Here is a 21726-nt window from a genome sequence, read left to right as displayed (position 1 = left end):
GAGAGGAGAGAGAGGAAGGAGAGGAGAGACAGAGGAAGGAGAGGAGAGGAAAATAATTATATTTGGTAACTTCTGTAAATATCCCAAATATCCTTCCTTCCTTCCTTCCTTCCTTCCTTCCTTCCTTCCTTCCTTCCCCCTCTCTCCTTTCCTTCCTTCTTTCTTCCCGTCCTCCCTTCCTTCTTTCCTTCCTTCCTCCCTCCTTTCCTCCATCCTTCCATCTTCCTTTCCTTCCTTCCATCTGTCCTTCCTCCCTCCCTCCTTCTCTCCTCCCTTCCTTCTTTCCTTCCTCCATCCCCCTTTCTTCTTCCTTCCTTCCTTCTTTCTTCCCTTCCTCCCTCCCTCCTTCTTTTTCTTTCCTCCCCCCTACCTTCCTTCCTTCCTTCTTTCCTCCGTCCTTTCTTCCTTTCCTTCCTCCCTCCTTCCTTCCCTTCCTTCTTCCTTACTCCCTTCTTCCTTCCCTTCCTTCCTTCCTTCCATTCTTCCTTCCTTCCTCCCTTCCTTTCATTCTTCCTTCCTTCCTCCCTTCCTTTCATTCTTCCTTCCTTCCTCCCTTCCTTTCATTCTTCCTTCCTTCCTCCCTTCCTTTCAATGAGTGTCCTATAAAGGGTTAAACTTTGTGCTCTGGGTCAAAGTGTTTGAGGCGATCGCTGCCAGCCACTGAGCTGCTTCTGAAACCAAAATAAATGTGCACAGGAAACGAGTCACAGCCTAAAATGTTGAAAGTTCGGTCATATCGAACGAGCGATCACATTCATTTCCGTTCAACAGGTCCCCCCCCCCCTGCAGTAACAGGAAGTGATGTCACATTCACAGCGATCACTAACAATAGAGAGAGAGTATTAATGTGCTCAAAGTGGTGATGAACACATTAAAATAGGTGTCATATAGTAAGATGGGTGTGTAATGTAGTAAAGTGGGCGTGTAATGTAGTAAAGTGGGTGTAATGTAGTAAAGTGGGCGTGTAATGTAGTAAAATGGGTGTAATGTAGTAAAGTGGGTCTGTAATGAGTAAAAAGGGGTGTCATATAGTAAGATGGGTGTCATACACTAAAGTAGGTGTGTGATGTAGTAAAGCAGGTTTCATGTAGTAAAAGTGGGTGTGTAATTTAGTAATATGGGTGGCATGTGGTAATATGATTGTATAATGCAGTAAAGTGGGTTTCATGTAAAGTGGGTGCGTAATGTAGTAAAGTGGGCATGTAATATAGTAAAGTGGGTGTATAATCTAGTAAAGTGGTCCCGTACACTAAAGTGGGTGTGTAATGTAGTAAAATGGGCATATAATGCAGTAAAGTGGGCATATAATGTTGTAAAGTGGGTGTGTAATGTAGTAAAGTGGGTATGTAATGTAGTAAAGTGGGAATATAATGTAGTAAAGTGGGTGTATAATGTAGTAAAGTGGGAATGTAATGTAGTAAAGTGGGTGTGCCATGTGGTAAAATGGGTGTCATATAGTAAGATGGGTCTGCAATGCAGTAATATGGGTGTGTAATGTACTAAAGTGGGTCTGTAATGAGTAAGATGGGTGTCATACACTAAAGTAGGTGTGTAATGTAGTAAAGTGGGCATATAATGTAGTAAAGTGGGTCCCATACACTAAAGTGGGCCCCATACACTAAAGTGGGCATGTAATGTAGTAAAGTGGGCATATAATGTAGTAAAGTGGGCATGTAATGTAGTAAAGTGGGCATATAATGTAGTAAAGTGGGCATATAATGTAGTAAAGTGGGCATGTAATGTAGTTAAGTGGGCATATAATGTAGTAAAGTGGGAATGTAATGTAGTAAAGTGGGTGTGCCATGTGGTAAAATGGGTGTCATATCGTAAGATGGGTCTGCAATGAAGTAATATGGGTGTGTAATGTAGTAAAGTGGGTCTGTAATGAGTAAGATGGGTGTCATACACTAAAGTAGGTGTGTAATGTAGTAAAGTGGGCATATAATGTAGTAAAGTGGGTCCCATACACTAAAGTGGGCATGTAATGTAGTAAAGTGGGCATATAATGTAGTAAAGTGGGCATGTAATGTAGTAAAGTGGGCATATAATGTAGTAAAGTGGGCATGTAATGTAGTTAAGTGGGCATATAATGTAGTAAAGTGGGAATGTAATGTAGTAAAGTGGGTGTGCCATGTGGTAAAATGGGTGTCATATCGTAAGATGGGTCTGCAATGAAGTAATATGGGTGTGTAATGTAGTAAAGTGGGTCTGTAATGAGTAAGATGGGTGTCATACACTAAAGTAGGTGTGTAATGTAGTCAAGTAGGTTTCATGTAGTAAAGTGGGCATATAATGTAGTAAAGTGGGTCCCATACACTAAAGTGGGCATATAATGTAGTAAAGTGGGTATTTAATGTAGTAAGGTGGGTCCCATACATTAAAGTGGGCATTTAATGTAGTAAAGTGGGTCCCATACACTAAAGTGGGCATATAATGTAGTAAAGTGGGCATGTAATTTAGTAAAGTGGGTCCCATACACTAAAGTGGGCATATAATGTAGTAAAGTGGGCGTGTAATGTAGTAAAGAGGGCATATAATGTAGTAAAGTGGGCATGTAATGTAGTAAAGTGGGCATATAATGTAGTAAAGTGGGTGAAATGTAGTAAAGTGGGCATATAATGTAGTAAAGTGGGTGCGTAATGTAGTAAAGTGGGTCCCATACACTAAAGTGGGTGTATCGTGCACCCAAAACAGGAAACGCTTACTTTAAATTTTCTATTAAACTTTATTAGCAGTTAACGGAAGACAGAAACTTTTCGTACAACAGAAACGTGACCTGACCCCTTCAGAGACGCCTGCGAGTAAATAACGTCCGAACTTTATTACTTTACTTACGTGTAAAAAAAAAACTGCATGTTGAACCTCTGACATTTTATTCACGGTGTTATATATATAATGTAAGTATTCAGCTCGTTCACAAATAATACAACTCCGACGTCAAGTTCGTAAAAAAATCTCAGTAATTACATATTTACAAAAAAACGGCTAAGTCAGTGAGAACCATGTAGAAACAACTGTAACAACTGCATCATACAAGTAGAAAAAACATCTTACTGTCACACAATAAAATACAGAATAAAATATATTGCTATACAAAAGTTGACTTTATATGCTAATGCTATGCTAACACTGTGCTAACCGCTAACAGTGGTCCTGTTAGCGTTGATGCTGCCGCTGTGCCGTTGAGCAAGGCACCAGGTCCTCGGCAGCCGTGGAAGTGTGATGAGTCATATTTGTGGTTTAAAGCTGATGTGAGTGTCGGTTTGATAACAATCTGATGTCAAATATTACAACCCCCCCCGCCCCCCCAGCCCCCCCCCCCAAAAAAACTACAACAACAAAAGAAAGACTACATTTCCCATGAGCACCATCACTTCCTGTTCTCCCTTTTTAACACAATAAATATGTTTCAGTTTTTTTTCTACTGTCATTAAACTCAAACATATGTATTAATCTGTAGATTTAGAGATGTGAAAGAACACTGTGCACCTTTAAAATGAAACTAACGAGGAGTGTCACCTGATTTTATACAAACTTACGAGGACCCCGAAGTCCCCGTAAGTACTATTACACAAAAATAAAGATTAAAAAAAAACTAAAAAAACTGAAGATGTACCCTTTAATAACGACAGATAATAGTAAGCCGAGGTAGATGAGGGTTATGGTGAAGGATTTTAAAAAGGTTCAGTTCACCAAAATATTACAATAAGAAAGGTTTGGTTTACCAGATTTATGCTAACAAAAAGCGGAAATGTAAACACAAGCTAACGTTATCGTAGCTCAATTTAAAAAGCAGAAAAAAAAATTCAAGTGAAAGCAACGAAAAACTAAAAAAAGGACTCGTTCAAATCGTGACTTTAACTAAAAAAGATGAAGGGTCGTTTTTTTTGTATTTTTAGCGTCTTCCCGATGCTAAAAAAATTACGAAAAAACTTATATTAAAAGTTATATTTCACATTTAAATCGTGACTTTAACTGAAAGACGAGAGTTGTTTTAAAGGACAAGTTCACAATATTTTAAGATAAACTTGAAAAATTGCGAAAAACTAACTGCGTATTATAAAACGACTACGACTTTTTTTTAGCTAATTTTTAACGTAGCCGAGTGAGTAAAGTAATTAGACGATGTTTACGAGCCGAAAAACACAAGGTAACGTTATTGTAGCTCACTTTTAAAAAAAGAAAGTTTCAAGTAAAAGCAACTAAAGAAAGAAAAAGACTAAAAAAAAAACATCGGATTTAACGACATTTTTTTTAGAAGTTACATTTTTTCATTCAAATCGCAACTTTAACTGAAATTTGAAGAGTTGATTTTTTTAGTTTTTGACTCTTTTCTGATGTTAAATTATCAGTTTTAAAAAAGACAAGTTCAGTTTTTCTTATATATCTTAAAACTGTTTTAAGACACATTTGAAAAACGTGTAATTTAAAAAACTCGCTACGACTTTCTGAAGCTAATTTTAGAGGCAGCTCAGTGAGTAAAATGTTCAGAGGACGTTTCAGGATGAGGATGTGTCGTAAACATAGTTATTACAGCGTTAAAGTCAGATTAAAGATGAGTTAAACAGATAATGTCAGGGTTTAACGTACGGCTCAGGCTCGGCTATAATTACGCGACATCATCGAAATCCACGAGCCAATAGATGACGAGATAAAAGGTGCAACTTAAAATTAGAAGGTTAACGTCTGTAATACTCATGTTTTTGGGGTTTCGATGAAGACGAAGTGTAAAAATAAATACGGTTCTGGTGTAAATGAGTCACTGTTGTGTAATATAATGGCACCTGTGCTAATGCTAATGCTAATGCTAATGCTAAACAGACTGTAAATGTGGCAGGATCTCTAACAGGAAGTAAGTTAGAGACACGCATGTGATATGTTTGATGAGGTAAACAGTTTGTGTTTCAGGTCGAGCACCTTCACCCCCCCCCCCCCCCTCCCCTCCCTCAGAGCACAGAGATGGTTCAGTCCAAGAAGGAAGAGTCCACTTCACCCTCCCCCCTCCCGCCCCACCTCAGAGCAGAGAGATGGTTCAGTCCAAGAATAAAGAGTCCACTTCACCTTCCCCCCCTCAGAGCAGAGAGATGGTTCAGTCCAAAAATAAAGAGTCCACTTCACCTTCCCCCCCTCAGAGCAGAGAGATGGTTCAGTCCAAGAATGAAGAGTCCACTTCACCCTCCCCCCCTCAGAGCAGAGAGATGGTTCAGTCCAGGCAGGAAGAGTCCACTGCAGCCGGAGGAGCTGTGAACAATAAATATAAATATAAAGTTTGACATGATACAACTTTTTAAAAAGCCTCATTATATACGTGTGAAAATAAAGGAAACAGTCTGAATTATAAATATAGAAGAGTTTAATGTTAGAAAAGTTAAAATTTACAGATAAAACTTAAAAGAAAGGACATGATTCTTATATAAACTAGAGTTTAGCTTGATGCTTTTACTGTAAATAATCCACCATATAAACACATTTAATGCTGCTCTAGTCTCCATTTATGACATTTTTCAAGCTTTTTACATCATTTCAGGTCTAAAATCTGAACAATATGAGTTAGTTTTGGTAGCAGGAAGTCTTTATGGGTTGTTGTTTGGAGGTGTGCAGCTGGGTTTTACTGAAATAACTCTAATAACTCTTGTTCCAGGCTGTTTAGCAAAGTCTCTTAGTTTAATTCTGTCTCATTAATTTAATCAGACTCTAGCATTTTAAGTTGCCATTGTATAAATAATGAAGTCATATATTATTTAGTTAATTTATGATGATAAAATAATATAATACAAAACATCAAACTTCTATATTTCATTGTAAATAAACAATAATTCATAGTAAAGCAAAATTAACAGACATGAAACTATTTAAATGTATAAAAATGTGTTTTATTTAATATAAAATAACAATATTCATAAATAATTATTAAAGTTAAAGAAAAAAAATCTACCAGTTATCTTAAATTACTTTTATTGCCAAAATTAGTGACAAAAAAATTCAACTCAACGTCCTCTTACTAGCTTTTTGTGGTTTTTTAATCACATGGTCTTCATCATCAGCTGATTGGATAAAGCTGGTAAGAGGAGCTTGAGCTGAGATTGTTCACTAAAACTATTAATTATAATAATTAACGATTCAATTATTTAATATATCGTAGCATTTGTATTTATTTAATGTATTTACCTTCTGTTTTCTCCTCCTCTCCTCCATCAGTCCTCTTCCTCTCCTCCTCTTCCTCCTCCTCTCCTCCTGCTCCTCCATCAGTCCTCCTCCTCTCCTTCACTTGGCTCATGCGTCTCTTCACCTCCTGCAGCAGCTCCTCCCTCCTCAGCCGCTCCCTGCAGCGCTCCACCCGCTGCGCCTCCTCTCGCTCCTTCTCCTCCAGCAGCGAGCGCAGGAAGGCGGCGCTCACCACCTCCTCTCCTTCGCCCACCAGGAAGGCGTTCTTGAAGCGGTTGTAGAGCATCGAGGCTTTGTCCATGATCGCCTGGTTCGCTCGGTAGAAACGCATCTGGAGAAGCAGACGACTGGTTAGAAAGTTTAAAGGAGGGAGGAATGAAGGAAGGTAGGAGGAAGGGAGGAAGGAAGGAAAGAAGGGAGGAAAGAAGGAAGGTAGGAGGGAGGGGAGGAAGGAGGAAAGGAAAGCAGGAAGGAAAAGGAGGAAGGAAGGCAGGATGGAGGAAAGAAAGAAGGAGGAAGGGAGGGAGGAAAGAAAAGAGGAAGGGAGGAAGGAAAGAAGGACAGATGAAAGAAGAAAGGGAGGAAGGAAAGAAGGACAGAGGAAGGAAGGAAGGTAGGAGGAAGGAAAGATGGAAGGAGGGAGGGAGAGAGGAAAGAAGGAAGGGAGGAAGGAAGGTAGGAGGGAAGGAAGGAGAGAGGGAAGGAAAGAAGGAGGGAGGGAGGGAGAAAGGAAAAAAGGGAGGAAGGAAAGAAGGAAGGGAGGAAGGAAGGTAGGAGGGAGGGGAGGAAGGAGGGAAGGAAGGTAGGAAGGAAAAGAGGGAGGAAGGAAGGTAGGAGGAAGGGAGGGAGGAAAGAAGGAAAGAGGGAGGGAGGGAGAAAGGAAAAGAGGAAGGGAGGACGGAAAGAAGGAAGGGGGAAGGAAGGGAGGGAGGAAAGGAAGGAAGGAGGTAGGGAGAAAGGGAGAAAGGAAAAGAGGAAGGGAGGAAGGAAAGAAGGACAGAGGAAAGAAGGAAGGTAGGAGGAAGGAAGGAAAGAAAGAGAAGGAGGGAGGGAGGAAGGGAGGAAAGGATGGAAGGAAGGACGGGAGGAAAGGAAGGAAGGAAGGACGGAGGAAGGAAGGGAGGAAAGGAAGGACAGAGGAAAGAAGGAAGGGAGGAAGGAAGGTAGGAGGAAGGGAGGGAGGAAAGAAGGAAGTGTGTGTGTGCGTACCTTTCTTAAAGTGGCGACGAGCTCGCTGTGTCTCTGGACGTGTTTCGACGTCACATAAACCATACTGAGCTGATCCAACGCCTTCAGACACTTCGCGATGTCCTGCAACACACACACACACACATTAACACACACACACACACAACCACACACACACACACACACACACAGATATAACAACAGTCTGCTAATGTTCGCTGAGCTCACTGAGAGTCGCTCCGACTTATTTCTACATTGTGATTCATATTAGAGTCATGATGTGAGGACTGTGGTCAGATTAAAGGGCAGTTCCACAGTTTTAAATATCGGAGTTCACACCATGACTATAACAACGAGAGAGGAGAAACCATACGGCAGCCCGACAGCCTACCAGAATCCTCTCTCAGCACAGACGCAAAGAGGTTTGTCTCTGTTTATTATACAAAGATGCTGGAGCTTTGTTCTCTATTATAATGTGATAAATCTCATCATGTTCAGATGTGAGCTCATACTGTGTGTCTCTGCTGTGGGTCGGCCCAGTTTGTGTATGTGTGTGTGTGAAAAAATCATAATCACGATTAGTTGGGTCAAAATTGAAATCATGATTATTAGTTTCTCGTCCATTCGGCTTAATTAATTTTCTCTACCAGCAGCAACCTTTTATCTGCCGCTTAACGCAACACACAGCAGAACATGAGCTGTGTTAATTCACACCATGACTATAACAACGATAGAGGAGAAACCATACAGCTGCCCAACAGCCAGGGGGAAGTGTGACCCTTGTGTGACTTTTGGGTATTAAGTATGCAAATTATATGCAAATGATTTTGTAAGTTGACATGTTTGACCAATAACAGATGAGTTCTTTGGTCCTTTAGAGTCTATAATAGTTAGATTTGCTCTTAGCTGGTTGAGATGAACCATAGACTGTATAAAAGAAATGGACGTAACATCCGTGACGTCACCCATTGGTTTGTGGACTGCTGCTCGGAAGACAATAGTTTCTAATCTGGGCAGCGCCATCTTGAAAATTTCAGGTGCACGCTGGGAAAAAATAAAAACATGGATTCTACTTATATGGGCATGAGGCGGAGCCATGGGCGGAGCGGGGAGGTTGCTATGGTTACGAGGGCTGGATCTCGAGGACGTTGGTCAATCAACCTGTCAATCAGGACGTAGCCACGCCCTAATGCATACCCTGCTTTATCGTCACATATAAAATCTGGGAGGCCAAAATGTCCCAAATGAACATCATACTGCATTGAAGAAGGCTTTAAACTAGCGATTGAGACCATAAACACATTTTGAAAACGTTTACTGAGGTTAGAAATCAAGTGAGAAGTTGGTGAATTCTCCATTGACTTGTATAGAGACGGTCGCCCCCTGGTGGCCTTTTGATAGAATGCAGCTCTGAGTTACTTCCTGGTTTGCCTCATTTCAGAGGACCAGAACTCCCCACCTGAGATGAGCTGATGTCACTTGATGTATGCTAACTCCTTACTGTGTGTGTGTGTGTGTGTACGTGTTAGTGTGTGTGTGTGTGTAGTTGTGTGTGTGTGTCTTACCGGGTTGTCTGTCTTCAGTGAGATCCGAATGTCTCCGTGGATTCTGTGGAGCATCGAGTCCGTCATCGTCGGATTCTTCTTCTGTGGTTTCGTCGCCGTCGGCTCATCCTTCGCTCCGCTCTTCTCTTCTTCTTCTGCACTTATTATTTGTGTCGTTTCTGTCGCTTCGTCAGCTGTTTGTGTCGTTTGTTCTGCGCTCACTCTTTCTTTCTCTTTCTCTTTTTCTTTCTCGCTCTTTTCTTCTCTTTTACTCCTTTCTCTCCCCCTCGTCATTCTTTCCTCCTCTCCTCTTTCGTCCTTCTTCTTCTTCTCTCTTTCTGTCGCTTTCTTCGCCCCGTCTTCATCGCTCTTCTTCTCTATTCGTTCTTTCGACTTCCTCTCTTTCTCTTCGACGCTCCCTCTCTTCTTTCTCTCCTCCTCTTTCTCTTCGGCGCTCCCTCTCTTCTCTCTCTCCGCCGAACTCTTCCTCTGTTCTCTCGTCTTCATTCTTTCCACCTCTCCTTTTTCATTCTTCTCTTTTTCAGTCGCTTTCTTTGTCGTCTCTTCTTCGCTGCTCTTTTTCTCCGTCGCTGCTCTCGTTCTTTCAGATTTCCTCTCCACCTCTTTCTTCTCTTCAGCGCTCCCTCTCTTTTCTCTCTCCACCTCTTTCTCTTCGGCGCTCCCTCTCTTCTCTCTCTCCGCTGAACTCTTCCTCTGTTCTCTCGTCATCCTTCGTTCCGTCTCCTCTTTCTCGTTCTTCGTCTCTTCCTCATTCTTCTTCTTCTCTGTCGCTGCTTTCGTTCTTTCAGACTTACTCTCCACCTCCTTCTCCTCTTCGGCGCTCCCTCTCTTCTCTCTCTCCGCCGAGCTCTTCCTTTGTTCTCTCGTCATCATCTTTTCCTCCTCTCCTTTTTCGTTCTTCCTCTCTTTTTCAGTTGCTTTCTTCGTCCCGTCTTCATCGCTCTTCTTCTGTTTCTCGTCTTTGTCGTCACTCTTCTTCTCCGCCTCCTTCTCTTCGGCGCTCCCTCTCTTCTCTATCTCCTCTTTCTCTTCAGCGGTCCCCCTCTTTTCTCTTTCCGCCGAACTCTTCCTCTGTTCTCTTGTCATCATCTTTTCCTCCTCTCCTTTTTCATTTTTCCTCTCTCCTTCACTCGCTTTCTTTGTCCCGTCTTCATCGCTCTTCTTCTCCACTGGTTCAGACTTCCTCTCCTCCTCTTCAGCGCTCCCTCTCTTCTCTCTCTCCACCTCCTTCTCTTCAGCGCTCCCTCTCTTCTCTCTCTCCGCCTCCTTCGCCGAACTCTTCCTCTGTTCTCTTGTCATCATTCTCTCCTCCTCTCCTTTTTCGTTCTTCTCTTTTTCAGCCTCTTTCTTCATCTCTTCTTCGCTGCTCTTTTTCTCTGTCTCTGTCTCTGCTCTCGCTCTTTCGGATTTACTCTCCGCCTCCTTCTTCTCTTCGGCGCTCCCTCTCTTCTCTCTCTCCTCCTTCTCTTCAGCGCTCCCTCTCTTCTCTCTCTCCGCTCTCGTCATCATTCTTTCTTCCTCTCCTTTTTCGTTCTTCCTCTCTCTTTCAGTGGCTTTCTTCATCTCTTCTTCGCTGTTCTTTCTCTCCATCGCTACTCTCGTTCTTTCAGACCTCCTCTCCACCTCTTTCTCTTCAGCGCTCCCTCCCTTCTCTCTCTCCTCCTCCTCTTCGGCACTCCCTCTCTTCTCTCTCTCCTCCTCCTTGTCTTCGGCGCTCCCTCTCTTCTCTCTCTCCTCCTCCTTCTCTTCGGCACTCTCTCTCTTCTCTCTTTCTGTCTCCATCACTGAACTCTTCCTCTGTTCTCTTGTCATCATTCTGTCTTCCTCTCCTTTTTCATTCTTCTCTCTTTCCGTCGCTTTCTTCATCTTCATCTCTTCTTCACTGTTCTTTCTCTCCATCGCTGCTCTCGTTCTTTCAGACCTCCTCCCCACCTCCTTCTCTTCGGCGCTCCCTCTCTTCTCTCTTTCCGTCTCCATCACCGAACTCTTCCTCTGTTCTCTCGTCGTCATCCTTTCCACTTCGCCTGTTTCGTTTGTCCCCTCTTTCGCTTTCTTCTCCTCTTTCTCGCTTCTCTCTTTCCTGTCCTCCGTCCCTGCTCTCGTTCTTTCAGACCTCCTCTTCACCTCATCGGGTTGTTTCTCCTCTTCGGCGCTCCCTCTCTTCTCTCTCTCCGCTCTCGTCATCATTCTTTCCTCCTCTCCTTTTTCATTCTTCTTCTCCTCTCTTTCGGTGGCTTTCTTCATCTCTTCTTCGCTGTTCTTTCTCTCCATTGCTGCTCTCGTTCTTTCAGACCTCCTCTCCACCTCCTTCTCTTCGGCGCTCCCTCTCTTCTCTCTCTCCGCCTCCTTCTCTTCGGCGCTCCCTCTCTTCTCTCTCTCCGCCTCCTTCACTGAACTCTTCCTCTGTTCTCTCGTTGTCATCCTTTCCTCCTCTCCTTTTTCACTCTCCCTCTCCTCTTTCTCGCTTCTCTCTTTCTTGTCCTCCGTCCCTGCTCTCGTTCTTTCAGACCTCCTCTTCACCTCATCGGGTTGTTTCTCCTCTTCGGCGCTCCCTCCCATCTCTCTCTCCACCTCCTTCTTCTCTTCGGCGCTCCCTCTCTTCTCTCTCTCCTCCTTCTTCTCTTCGGCGCTCCCTCTCTTCTCTCTCTCTACCTCCTTCGCCGAACTCTTCCTCTGTTCTCTCATCGTCATTCTCTCCTCCTCTCCTTTTTCATTCTTCCTCTCTTTTTCTGTCCCTTTCTTCGTCTCTTCCTCGTTGTTCTTTTTCTCCGTCGCTCCTCTCGTTCTTTCAGATTTCCTCTCCACCTCCTTCTCCTCTTCGGCGCTCCCTTTCTTCTCTCTCTCCGCCGAACTCTTCCTCTGTTCTCTCGTCATCCTTTGTTCCCCCTCTCCTTTTTCGTTCTTCCTCTCTTCGCTCTTGTTCTTCATCCCGTCTTCACCACTCCTCTTTTGCTTCTTGTCTTCCTCGTCGGTCCTCTTCGGCGCTGCTGCGCTCGTTCTTTCAGATTTCCTCTCCACCTCCTCCTCCTTCTTTTCGGCGCTCCCTCTCTTCTCTCTCTCCGCCGAACTCTTCCTCTGTTCTCTCGTCGTCCTTCGTTCCGCCTCGTCTCTTTCGTTCTTCTTCTCTCTTTCTGTCGCTTTCTTCATCTCTTCCTCTTTGTCCTTTTTCTCCGTTGCCGCCGCCGCTCTCGTCCTTTCAGACTTCCTCTCCACCTCCTTCTCCTCTTCGGCGCTCCCTCTCTTCTCTCTCTCCTCTTCCTTCTTCTTCTTCTCGTCTATCGTCTTTTTATCCACCTTCTCCTCTCTCTTCTTCTTCTTCTTCTCCTCCTCCTCCGCTGCCGCCGCCGCCGTCGCCTTCACCATCGTTCCTCCCATCATCGTCTTCACTTGAACCTTCGCTCCTTGTCCGGCCGTCACTTTCACGATCTTCCCGATTATTTTCCTCTCGTCTTTCTTCACCTCGCTCTCTTTGTCTTTCGTCTTCTTCTCTTTTTCTTCTTCTTCTTCTTCTGCTGTTCCACTCCTCTTCGCCTCGTTTTCTTTCACTCTGACCGTCTTCTCCTCTCTTCTCTCCACCGTCGCTCTCTTTCCGATCATCACCTTCACGTCCGTTTTCATGCCCATCATCTTTAAGTCTTTCACCGTCGTCCTCTGAATTCCCGTCTTCCTCGTCTCCATCTTTGCTCCGTCTGCGGCGTTCCTGATAGAAAACGAACAATATTAACATCTAAAACACACTTCTGTTAACTGCTGTGTGTGTGTGTGTGTGTGTGTTTGTGTGTGTGTGTGTGTGTGTGTGTGTGTGGAGTCTTACTGAGCGCTCTTCGTCGCCTCCCTCCTCCTCACTCCTCTCTTGGCCTTCAGCAAACCTCTCAGAGATTTTAACAAACTCTCCCTCTTGGCAGCCAGACGTCGCTGTCCAAGTAAAAACACAAGTATATTATTATTCCTCCCTTCCTTCTCTCCTTCCTTCCTTCCTCCCGTCCTTCCTTCTCTCCTAATTCTCTTCCTCTTTTTGTGCTTATTCTTTTCCTTCCTTCCTCCCTCCCTCCTTACTCCTTTCCTTTCTTCCTCCCGTCCTTCCTTCCTTCCTCCTCTCCTAATTTCCTTCCTCTTTTTGTCCTTGTTCCTTTCCTTCCTTCCTTCCCTCCTTACTCCTTTCCTTCCTTCCTCCCTTCTCTCCTTCCTTCCTCCCTCCTTTCCTTCCTCCTTTCCTTCCTCCCGTCCTTCCTTCCTCCTTTCCTTCCTCCGTACCTTCCTCCCGTCCTTCCTTCCTCCCTCCCTCCTTACTACTTTCCTTCCTTCCTTCCTCCCTCTCTCCTTCCTTCCTTTGTTCGTATCCCAGAAATTTCTAGAAAACAAAGAGACGACTTTGAACGAATCTCACCTCCTCGTCCGCATCACTTCCTCCTTCTTTCTCCTCCGTCTTCTCTTTCATCCTTTCTTCTTCTTCCTCTCCTTCCTCTTCCTCCTCTTCTTCTTCCTCCGCTCTCCTCGTCTTCGTCCCTTCGCTCTCCGACAACGACCTCTTCCTCTTCGTCTCCTCTTTCTTCCCCACAGCATCGTCGTCCTCCCTCTTCCTCTTCGCTCCCCTATCCTCCTCTTCCTCTTTCTCCCTTTCTCTCGCTCTTATCTCTCTCCTCATCGTCCTGTCGTTGTTGACTTGTTTCTTTCTCTCTATCTCTTCCTCCTCTTTCCGTTCCTCCTTCTCAGATCCTCTCGTCCTCATCCTCTGGTTCTCCTCCGTCGCTTCTTCTTTCTTTCCGTCTTCCTGCTTCGTTTTCTTCCTCTCTACTTTCTCCTCTTCCTCTTTCTTCCCCTCTGCTTTCTCCTCTCCTCTCTTTCTCTTCAGTCCTTGGGTCTCCGTAGACTCTTCTTCTTTTTCTTCTTCCTCCTCCTCCTCCTCTTCCTCTTCTTCTTCCGTCTTCTTCGATCTTCTACTTCTGTCGTTCTTGGCTTTAAAAGAACAAACAGTTTAATCGTCTTAAACTTCTTTTTTTTTGATTAATCTTTAACCCTCCTGTTGTCCTCAGGTCAAGGGAGGAAGGGAGGAAGGGAAGAAGGAAGGAAGGAAGGAAGGGAAGAAGGAAGGAAGGAAGGAAGGAAGGAGGGAGGAAAAGAGGAAGGAAGGAAGGAAGGAAGGAAAGAAGGAAAGAAGGAGGGAGGAAAAGAGGAAGGAAGGAAGGAAGGGAGGAAGGAAGGAAGGAAGGAGGGAGGAAAAGAGGAAGGAAGGAAGGAAGGAAGGAAAGAAGGAAGGAAGGAGGGAGGAAAAGAGGAAGGAAAGAAGGAGGGAGGAAAAGAGGAAGGAAGGAAGGAGGGAGGGAGGGAGGAAGGAGGAAGGAAATGAGGAAGGAAGGGAGGAAGGGAGGAAAGAAGGACGGAAGGAAGGAAGGAAGGAAGAAGGAAGGGAGGAAGGAGGGAGGAAAAGATGAAGGAAGGAAGGAGTGAGGGAGGGAGGAAAAGAGGAAGGAAGTAAGGAGGGAGGGAGGAAAGAGGAAGGAAGGGAGGAAGGAAGTAAGGAGGGAGGAAAAGACAAAAAGGAAGGAGGGAGTGAGGGAGGGAGGAAAAGAGGAAGGAAGGAAGGAGAGAAGGAAGCAAGTAAGGAGAGAAGGAAGGAAGTGAGGGAGGAAAGAAAGAGGGAAGGAGTGGATGAACAAAGGACTAATTAAAAATATAAAAGGTAATAAAGGTAGGGGGAGGAAAGACAGAGAGAAAGAGGGAGGACAGACTGAAGGAGGAAGGAAGGAAAGAAGGAACAGTCAAAAGAGAGATGGGGTCAATTTGACCCGGGAGGACGACAGGAGCAGTCTGCGTGTGTTTGAGTTACCTGAAGGAGAGACGGGACGACTATCAGCTGTTTTCTTCTTCTGCTGTTCATCATCGACCTGAAAAACAAGTTACAACAAACAAATAAATAAATAAATAAATAATAATTAGCAACGTAACACAAAGTTCTTAAAACACAACGCTGTCAAAACTCTCATGAATCTGAAAAGAGGAAACAGCAAAGGTAGAAAAAAAAAGTAAAAAATCGGAAAATAAAAAGATAATTAAATATAATAAATAATTAGTAAAATGAAGACGTAAAAAATGTCTGTTAATCTTCCTCTATAAACCCGTTCATTATTATTTTTAATAGTCAAATTACATCTGAATATTAAATGCTAAAATTTTGTCTATTATTAATATTTATGACGTACTTACACAAAACGTGGTAATTTTACGTTCTGTCCACTAGAGGGCATCACAACAAGCTAAAACGTTCAGCTAGCTACTAAATACTAAGCTGAGGCACAAATTAACAACGTGAACTTTAAAGAGCGTTTTTAATCTCAACAAAAAATGTAAAAAAATCGGAATAAAAAGATAATACAAGATAATAAATTAATAATAAAATAAAGTGATTAAAGTCAGAAATGTGAACCCACTCTAATTGAATTCATTTTTATTTTTAATAGACAAAATTTGAGCATATATAATTTGACTATTATTAATATTTATGTTATATTTATACACAGGTTGTCAGCATGGTGTTATTTCACGTTCTGTCCACTAGAGGGCATCACAACAAGCTAAAACGTTGAGCTAGCTGCGAATAACTAAACTAAGGCACAAATTAACAACGTGAACTTTAAAGAGCATTTTTAATCTCAACATCTCTCTCATTCCTCTCCTCATCGTTGTTTCCTCTTTCAATGAACTGAACAAAAACTGCCTAAACTGAAACAAGATAAAAGTGCTCCGTTTACTGCGTTAATTAGTCAGATTTAGTTTTATAGCTTCACTCGTACGTCCGCATTTCAAATATCCGATACTTGTTTTTTTTTTGTTTTTTTTTTTACAGTTTATTGTTATAGATCAAAAACTCTTCCAACATAGCGCTTCGTAAGTTACGTTAGCGCTCTGATCGTGATCGTCAAACTCCGAAAAATGTTATTGTTGAGACGGGACAAAAGCGAGGTGAGATTTGGTAACGTTAGCTAACACGTTTATATAAAAATACACACTGAAATAGTAATTTCAGCTTTCAATTGTTTTTGAGGTTTTTTTTTTAAAATAGTTTGAATTATATTTGAATACCGAATATTCTTTAAAACAACCGTAATTATTATTATTAGGTAATTAATTAAGAAAATCGTTATTTATTCAGTCAGTTATTGATCAGTTAGTGTCGTCACCTTGGACTCGGATGCTCTGCTCCTCGTTGTTCGGCTCGTCGTCGTCGTCGTATCTTCAGTTTTTGTCTCCGGAGCCTCGCCGGAGCTTCGCGTTCTCCTCTCGGACGTGACGTCGCCGGTCGCCGTGGAAACGGGTTTAACGTCCGCAGGTTTCGGTTTGTCAGCTCTGGAGCGAGTTCTTGTTTCCGTCGTGTCTGATGTCGACTGAGGAGACAAAACATATCTCTTTAAGTCTTTAATAATTATAATAATACATTTTATTTGTGACGTACTTTAACATTTGATACGAACGTCATTAAGCTACGAGGTAAAAGCATCAAAATAATAAAGATACAAGATTTAAAAAACTAACGTAAAACAGCATAAAAATAAGAGCAGAAAAACAGAAACCATCGAAGTTAATTAAAAGTCAAAAAAGTTTCTACTAAAATCAAAAGTTTTAAGTCTTTTTTCGAGGCTTTCAGCAGTCTGTGGCGCCCTCTGCTGGTCAGTGAGGGAATTACACAGACGAGGGGCGACAGTCTGACCATTAGGGAAACAGCAGCGGAAGTCAACAGTTGTTTAAGTTTCATACTTGAGCTTCTGAAATGTGTTTAAGACCATGAGAAGCCTCAGAAAGCTCCAGAAAAAAAGGCAGTTGAGTTGAGATCGTTTTGTCAATATTAGGGCTGTCAGCGTTAACGCGTTAATCGCGATCAGATTAATGCAATCCATAACGCGTTTTTTTTTTAAATCACATTTTAATGTTGCAAGCCTTTTTGTCCCTTCTACTCCCCCGTAGACAGCTCCTCTAGCTGTAGCGCTATGCTTTGAAGTGGCCTCCTGCAGTAAACCTACCGCGCTGATGGAAAGTAAGAGAGCTACTGGACTTTTGAACGGCTTGTTTAACTTTAAAACACTTCCAGACGCTTCAGTTGACAAGTCAAAAGTAAAATGCAACCTGTGTCAAACGGAGTTTAACTACCACCGGAGTACGTGGAGTTTGAGTTAGCACCTCCACGCTAAACACCCAGGTGCAGCCAAGCCAGCCTCAGCTCCACCAAAGGACCATTTTGGAGTGTGGGAGTCGCAGCAGAGCCGTGATTGATTCCCAGTTAAGACACTCTGGTAAGAAATGCTTTACATTATGGGCTTAAAACTGCCTTCAAATGGAAAATAACAGGATTTTAAACATGCAATTCAAAATGTGATTAATCGCGATTAACTATGGAATCGTGATTAAGAAAATTAATCGTTTGACAGCCCTAGTCAAAAGATAAAAAAACATCATAAAAACGTTTAACTTCAAGAACATTGAGAGCAGCACCAGTAAAACCAGTCGGATGTCAGCAGGTCATTTAATTAAACTTTTCTCACCTTGTTTTTGCTCTCTGCAGATGTTTCAGGATCTCGAGCTGCTCTGCTCCTGGTTGTCGTGGCGACGGCGCTCTCGGTGGTGGATACGTCTCTGGAAACCTTTTCAGGCGTCTGTTTGGAATCTGTCGGTTTCTCCGCAGTGATCCTCGATGAAGATCTCGTCGGAGTTTTAGAAGCAGAAGAAGAAGAAGAAGAAGAAGCAGCTTCCTGTTTATTACTTGTGAGTCTGCTCGGAGTGTTTCTGCCAGAAGCCGGTTTGCTGTCGGGCTTCGTAGTGGTGGTTTTACTGGAAGTCGAAGTCGATCTACTGGGAGTCGAAGTCGATCTAGAAGGAGTCGAAGTCGATCTAGAAGGAGTCGAAGTCGATCTAGAAGGAGTCGAAGTCGACCTAGAGGGAGTCGAAGTCGATCTACTGGGAGTCGAAGTCGATCTACTGGGTGTCGAAGTCGGTTTGTTGGGAGTCGAAGTCGGTCTAGAAGGAGTCGAAGTCGGTTTGTTGGGAGTCGAAGTCGATCTAGAAGGAGTCGAAGTCGGCCTCGCTCCTCTTGACGGACTCTGGATGCCGGTCCTGTTTGGAAACTGAGCAGACAACACAACCAGAAGTTAGCTGAATATAAAAGACGGGATTTTAATCTGGAAGTCAGATCAACACAGACTCCTGCAGTGTGTAGCATTAATGTTGCTATGGTAACGAAACTACTGTTTCTGTCTGTACCAGGCGCGGAGTTCCTGTCCTCTGAAATGAGGCCAACCAGGAAGTAACTTAGAGCTGCATTCTATCAAAAGGCCACCAGGGGGCGACCGTCTCTATACAAGTCAATGGAGAATTCACCAACTTCTCACTTGATTTCTAACCTCAGTAAACGTTTTCAAAATGTGTTTATGGTCTCAATCGCTAGTTTAAAGCCTTCTTCAATGCAGTATGATGTTCATTTGGGACATTTTGGCCTCCCTGATTTTATATGTGACGATAAAGCAGGGTATGCATTAGGGCGTGGCTACGTCCTGATTGACAGGTTGATTGACCAATGTCCTCGAGATCCAGCCCTCGTAACCATAGCAACCTCCCCGCTCCCCCCATGGCTCCGCCTCATGCCCATATAAGTAGAATCCGTGTTTTTATGTGTGTGTGTGTGTGTGTTTGAGTCTCAAGTCATAAACATCTTCATCAACCCCTAAAGTCGTGTTTCTGCCTCTGAAGGTCCTAACCCTAACCTCACCACCCTGAACATGTTTCACCTTTTTCTGACATTTTATTTTGAAGGATCAAACAACTTAAATCGACTCATTGATAAAACACGTCATCCTTTAACATCTGAACTAAACTCAAACTGATGAGGAGCCGTTAGATTGACTGACTTTGAGCGAGATGCCGATCCGAGGCGTGTGCTGGATCTCCCACATTCCCTCCTCGAAGCCTCGGATACGAACGCCGCTGCCGTACTTCTTCTTGTTCTTGGCGAAGGGAACGACGTTCTCCGGCGGGAGGGTTCCTCTGAGAGAACGGAGGAACGACAGCAACAGAACACACCGCAGTTAAAATCCATTCAGAAATTAAACACAGGAAGTGATGTCACTGAGCAGCGTGTACGTACATCTGGTGCGTCCCAAAGAAGTAGACGGGAACTCTCCTCCTGTAGCCTTTATCGGACTCACAGACCTGAAGAACACAGAGAGTCATCAGAGTGTGTGTGAGTGTGTTTTTCAGTGACTCTGTGTGTATGTGTGTGTATGTGCATATATGTGTGTGTGTGTGTGTGCGTACTCTAGCAGGCCAGTGGAGGAAGTGTGTGTGTGTGTGTGTATGTGTGTATGTGTATATGTGTGTGTGTGTGTGTGTGTGTGTGTGTGTATGTGTATATATGTATGTGTGTGTGTGTGTGGGGGTACTCTAGCAGGCCAGTGGGGGAAGTGTGTGTGTGTGTGTGTGTGTATGTGTGTGTATGTGTATGTGTACCCTAGCAGGCCAGTGGGGGAAGTGTGTGTGTATGTATATGTGTGTGTGTGTGTGCGTGTGTGCGCATGCTCTAGCAGGCCAGTGGAGGAAGTGGAGGAAGTGTGTGTGTGCGCGCGAGTGTGTGCGTACTCTAGCAGACCAGTGGAGGAAGTGCGTGTGTATGTATATATGTGTGTGTGTGTGTGTGCGTACTCTAGCAGGCCAGTGGGGAAAGTGTGTGTATAGTATATGTGTGTGTGTGCGTGTATATGTGTGTATATGTGTGCGTACCCTAGCAGGCCAGTGGGGGAATTGTGTGTTTGTGTGTGTGTGTGTGTGTGTGTGTATATATGTGTATATGTGTATATATGTGTGTGTGTGTGTGTGTGTGTATGTGTGCGTACCCTAGCAGGCCAGTGGGGGAAGCCCTTCATCTTGGCGAACACCAGGTCTCCTGCTTTGAAGTCGGCCATCGTGCTGCTGCGTCACAGCTCGACCACACGGAGGGAATCGAACCGGCGACCTTTGCTGCACCGGTCAGCCTGCGAGAGGAAACACACACACACACACACACACACACACAGACTCACTAAACAGCAACAAACATTAACCTTTACACAAGAACAGAAGCTTCCTCTTGTGTCTGCTTGTGAGAGAATATTGTGACTTTTATGAGAAAGTAAAATTGTAAAGTTTTATCACTGATGAGCTGTTACTGCTGTATTTTTTATATATATTATAATTTTTTACTGTAGTATGCTGTACAGATAAATAAAAAGCAAAGCAGCGGAGTTCAGAGGAGCTGATTCAGTGTGTTGATCAGAAGTATTTAAGAGGGAATTTGATTCTAAAAAGACAGTAAATGTGTCACTTGATATGACTAAATGCTGAATAAAAGCTTCACATCTACTTTTAAATGCATCTTTTTAATGATATTTAACAGGAGGAATGATCACAGGGAGGAATCCTGTCAGTGCTTACATGGACCACCTGATTGATGTAACGCATACTAGGAAAAATAAGAAGTATATAAAAAAGGTAAAAGCAGGTTTTTAACATCAGTTTCCGCCCTGACAGTAATATCAAAAGTGTTGCATCATCCTGTGTGGTGTGAAGTGAAGCCGTATCTGTCAGCAGTTTCGCTTTTAGCAGCATGTTCAGCCTCATTGTTTACAAATACAGACATGTTAGCAACAGGAGCTAACCTCAGCTAGCAGCATGTTAGACTCATTGTTTACATGTTAGCAACGGGAGCTAACCTCAGCTAGCAGCAGGCAGTTTAACCTTTATAAAGTTATTCAGCTTTAATTTAAGATGTTATTACTTTACTGACCGGTGACCCAATGATGATGAGCCTCTGTAACCCAGCTATGAGCCTCTGTTACCCAGCTATGAGCCTCTGGGAGTGTGTAACCTACTAAACGTGTCTCGGTACCGGAGGTTGCTGCTGCTGTTACTAAGCTACGTCGCCATGTTGGTCGCTATGTTGGCTCGTGTCACGTGACGCAATGCGCTTTTCCCGCCGGTGGTTGGTGGGACGTACCAATGAGCTCTGTGTGGACTGTACCATCTGAGCGGGGAAATTGGAGGGATAAATCATAATTTTCACGACTGTTTAACATTTCCGAGGCATACTAAAGCGTTTTAAAGAACGGCCATAGACTGTTTAGACTGAACGGGAGTCAAGTTCATCTTTAACTTTATCTTTTGTTGAATGTTAACTTTTCTTCAGGACCAGAGTTCAAAAATGTCATTAACAAGACCATCAAAACAAACAATTTTTTTCTCCAGACGTATTTTCAAGCTAGTTTTTAAAAAATATTATTCGTACAAATTAATTTCATACCAAATGAAAATGAATGGGTGTCATTGGCTGTTAAAGTAGACAGAATATAATTTTAAAAAACAAACAAAAAACAATACAGCATAATTAGGTAATTTAAAATAAGCTTTATGTTTTGTAGAGTTAGGCTTACACATAATGTCGTAACTTGCTGAAAATTTCTTCACCCAATTTCACATTTTAGCGTGTTAAATAAAGTGAAATTTGGGATGAAATGAAAAATGCCTGTTTAACAATTTTAGATTACACCCTAACCCTCCTGTCATACTGTGCAACTATTAAACTATCGGCCTAGCTGTCATATTTTCTTTCTTGTAAAACAAAATATGTGCTTCTGTAGGCTTGAATCAACCAATTTCAATCAACATCATGACATCGACCCATCAATCAATCTTGACTTTTAGTGCTACAGAGCTAACATTATATCCTGCTTCCAGTTTGTTCGGTTTCACTCAGAAATACGTCATAATACGGAAGTTAGATACTGTTTCATCT

The 21726-nt window shown here is 43.1% G+C and overlaps 1 protein-coding gene across 1 annotated transcript in view; it reads right to left on the bottom strand.

The window, feature by feature from the left end:
- Nucleotides 1–19873, bottom strand: part of LOC128383640 (caldesmon-like) — a gene marked incomplete at its 5' end in the record, with an annotated part of 29171 nt that extends 9298 nt beyond the window's left edge. The window contains 14 exons of the mRNA XM_053343232.1: nucleotides 6269–6496; nucleotides 7375–7476; nucleotides 8919–9057; nucleotides 9709–9989; nucleotides 10284–10376; nucleotides 11724–12200; nucleotides 12306–12618; nucleotides 12733–12833; nucleotides 13408–13800; nucleotides 16097–16300; nucleotides 17453–18031; nucleotides 18812–18947; nucleotides 19048–19112; nucleotides 19793–19873. Coding sequence (XP_053199207.1) covers nucleotides 6269–6496; nucleotides 7375–7476; nucleotides 8919–9057; nucleotides 9709–9989; nucleotides 10284–10376; nucleotides 11724–12200; nucleotides 12306–12618; nucleotides 12733–12833; nucleotides 13408–13800; nucleotides 16097–16300; nucleotides 17453–18031; nucleotides 18812–18947; nucleotides 19048–19112; nucleotides 19793–19873 — 3192 coding nt within the window. The remainder of the gene's footprint in view (nucleotides 1–6268; nucleotides 6497–7374; nucleotides 7477–8918; nucleotides 9058–9708; nucleotides 9990–10283; nucleotides 10377–11723; nucleotides 12201–12305; nucleotides 12619–12732; nucleotides 12834–13407; nucleotides 13801–16096; nucleotides 16301–17452; nucleotides 18032–18811; nucleotides 18948–19047; nucleotides 19113–19792) is intronic.
- Between the last annotated feature and the right edge of the window lie 1853 nt (nucleotides 19874–21726).

This window comes from Scomber japonicus, chromosome 22 (assembly GCF_027409825.1).
Source record: "Scomber japonicus isolate fScoJap1 chromosome 22, fScoJap1.pri, whole genome shotgun sequence".
NCBI classification, from domain to species: domain Eukaryota; kingdom Metazoa; phylum Chordata; class Actinopteri; order Scombriformes; family Scombridae; genus Scomber; species Scomber japonicus.
The sequence above is the reverse complement of the archived record's forward strand: the minus strand, read 5'-3'. Positions and strand labels throughout refer to the sequence as shown.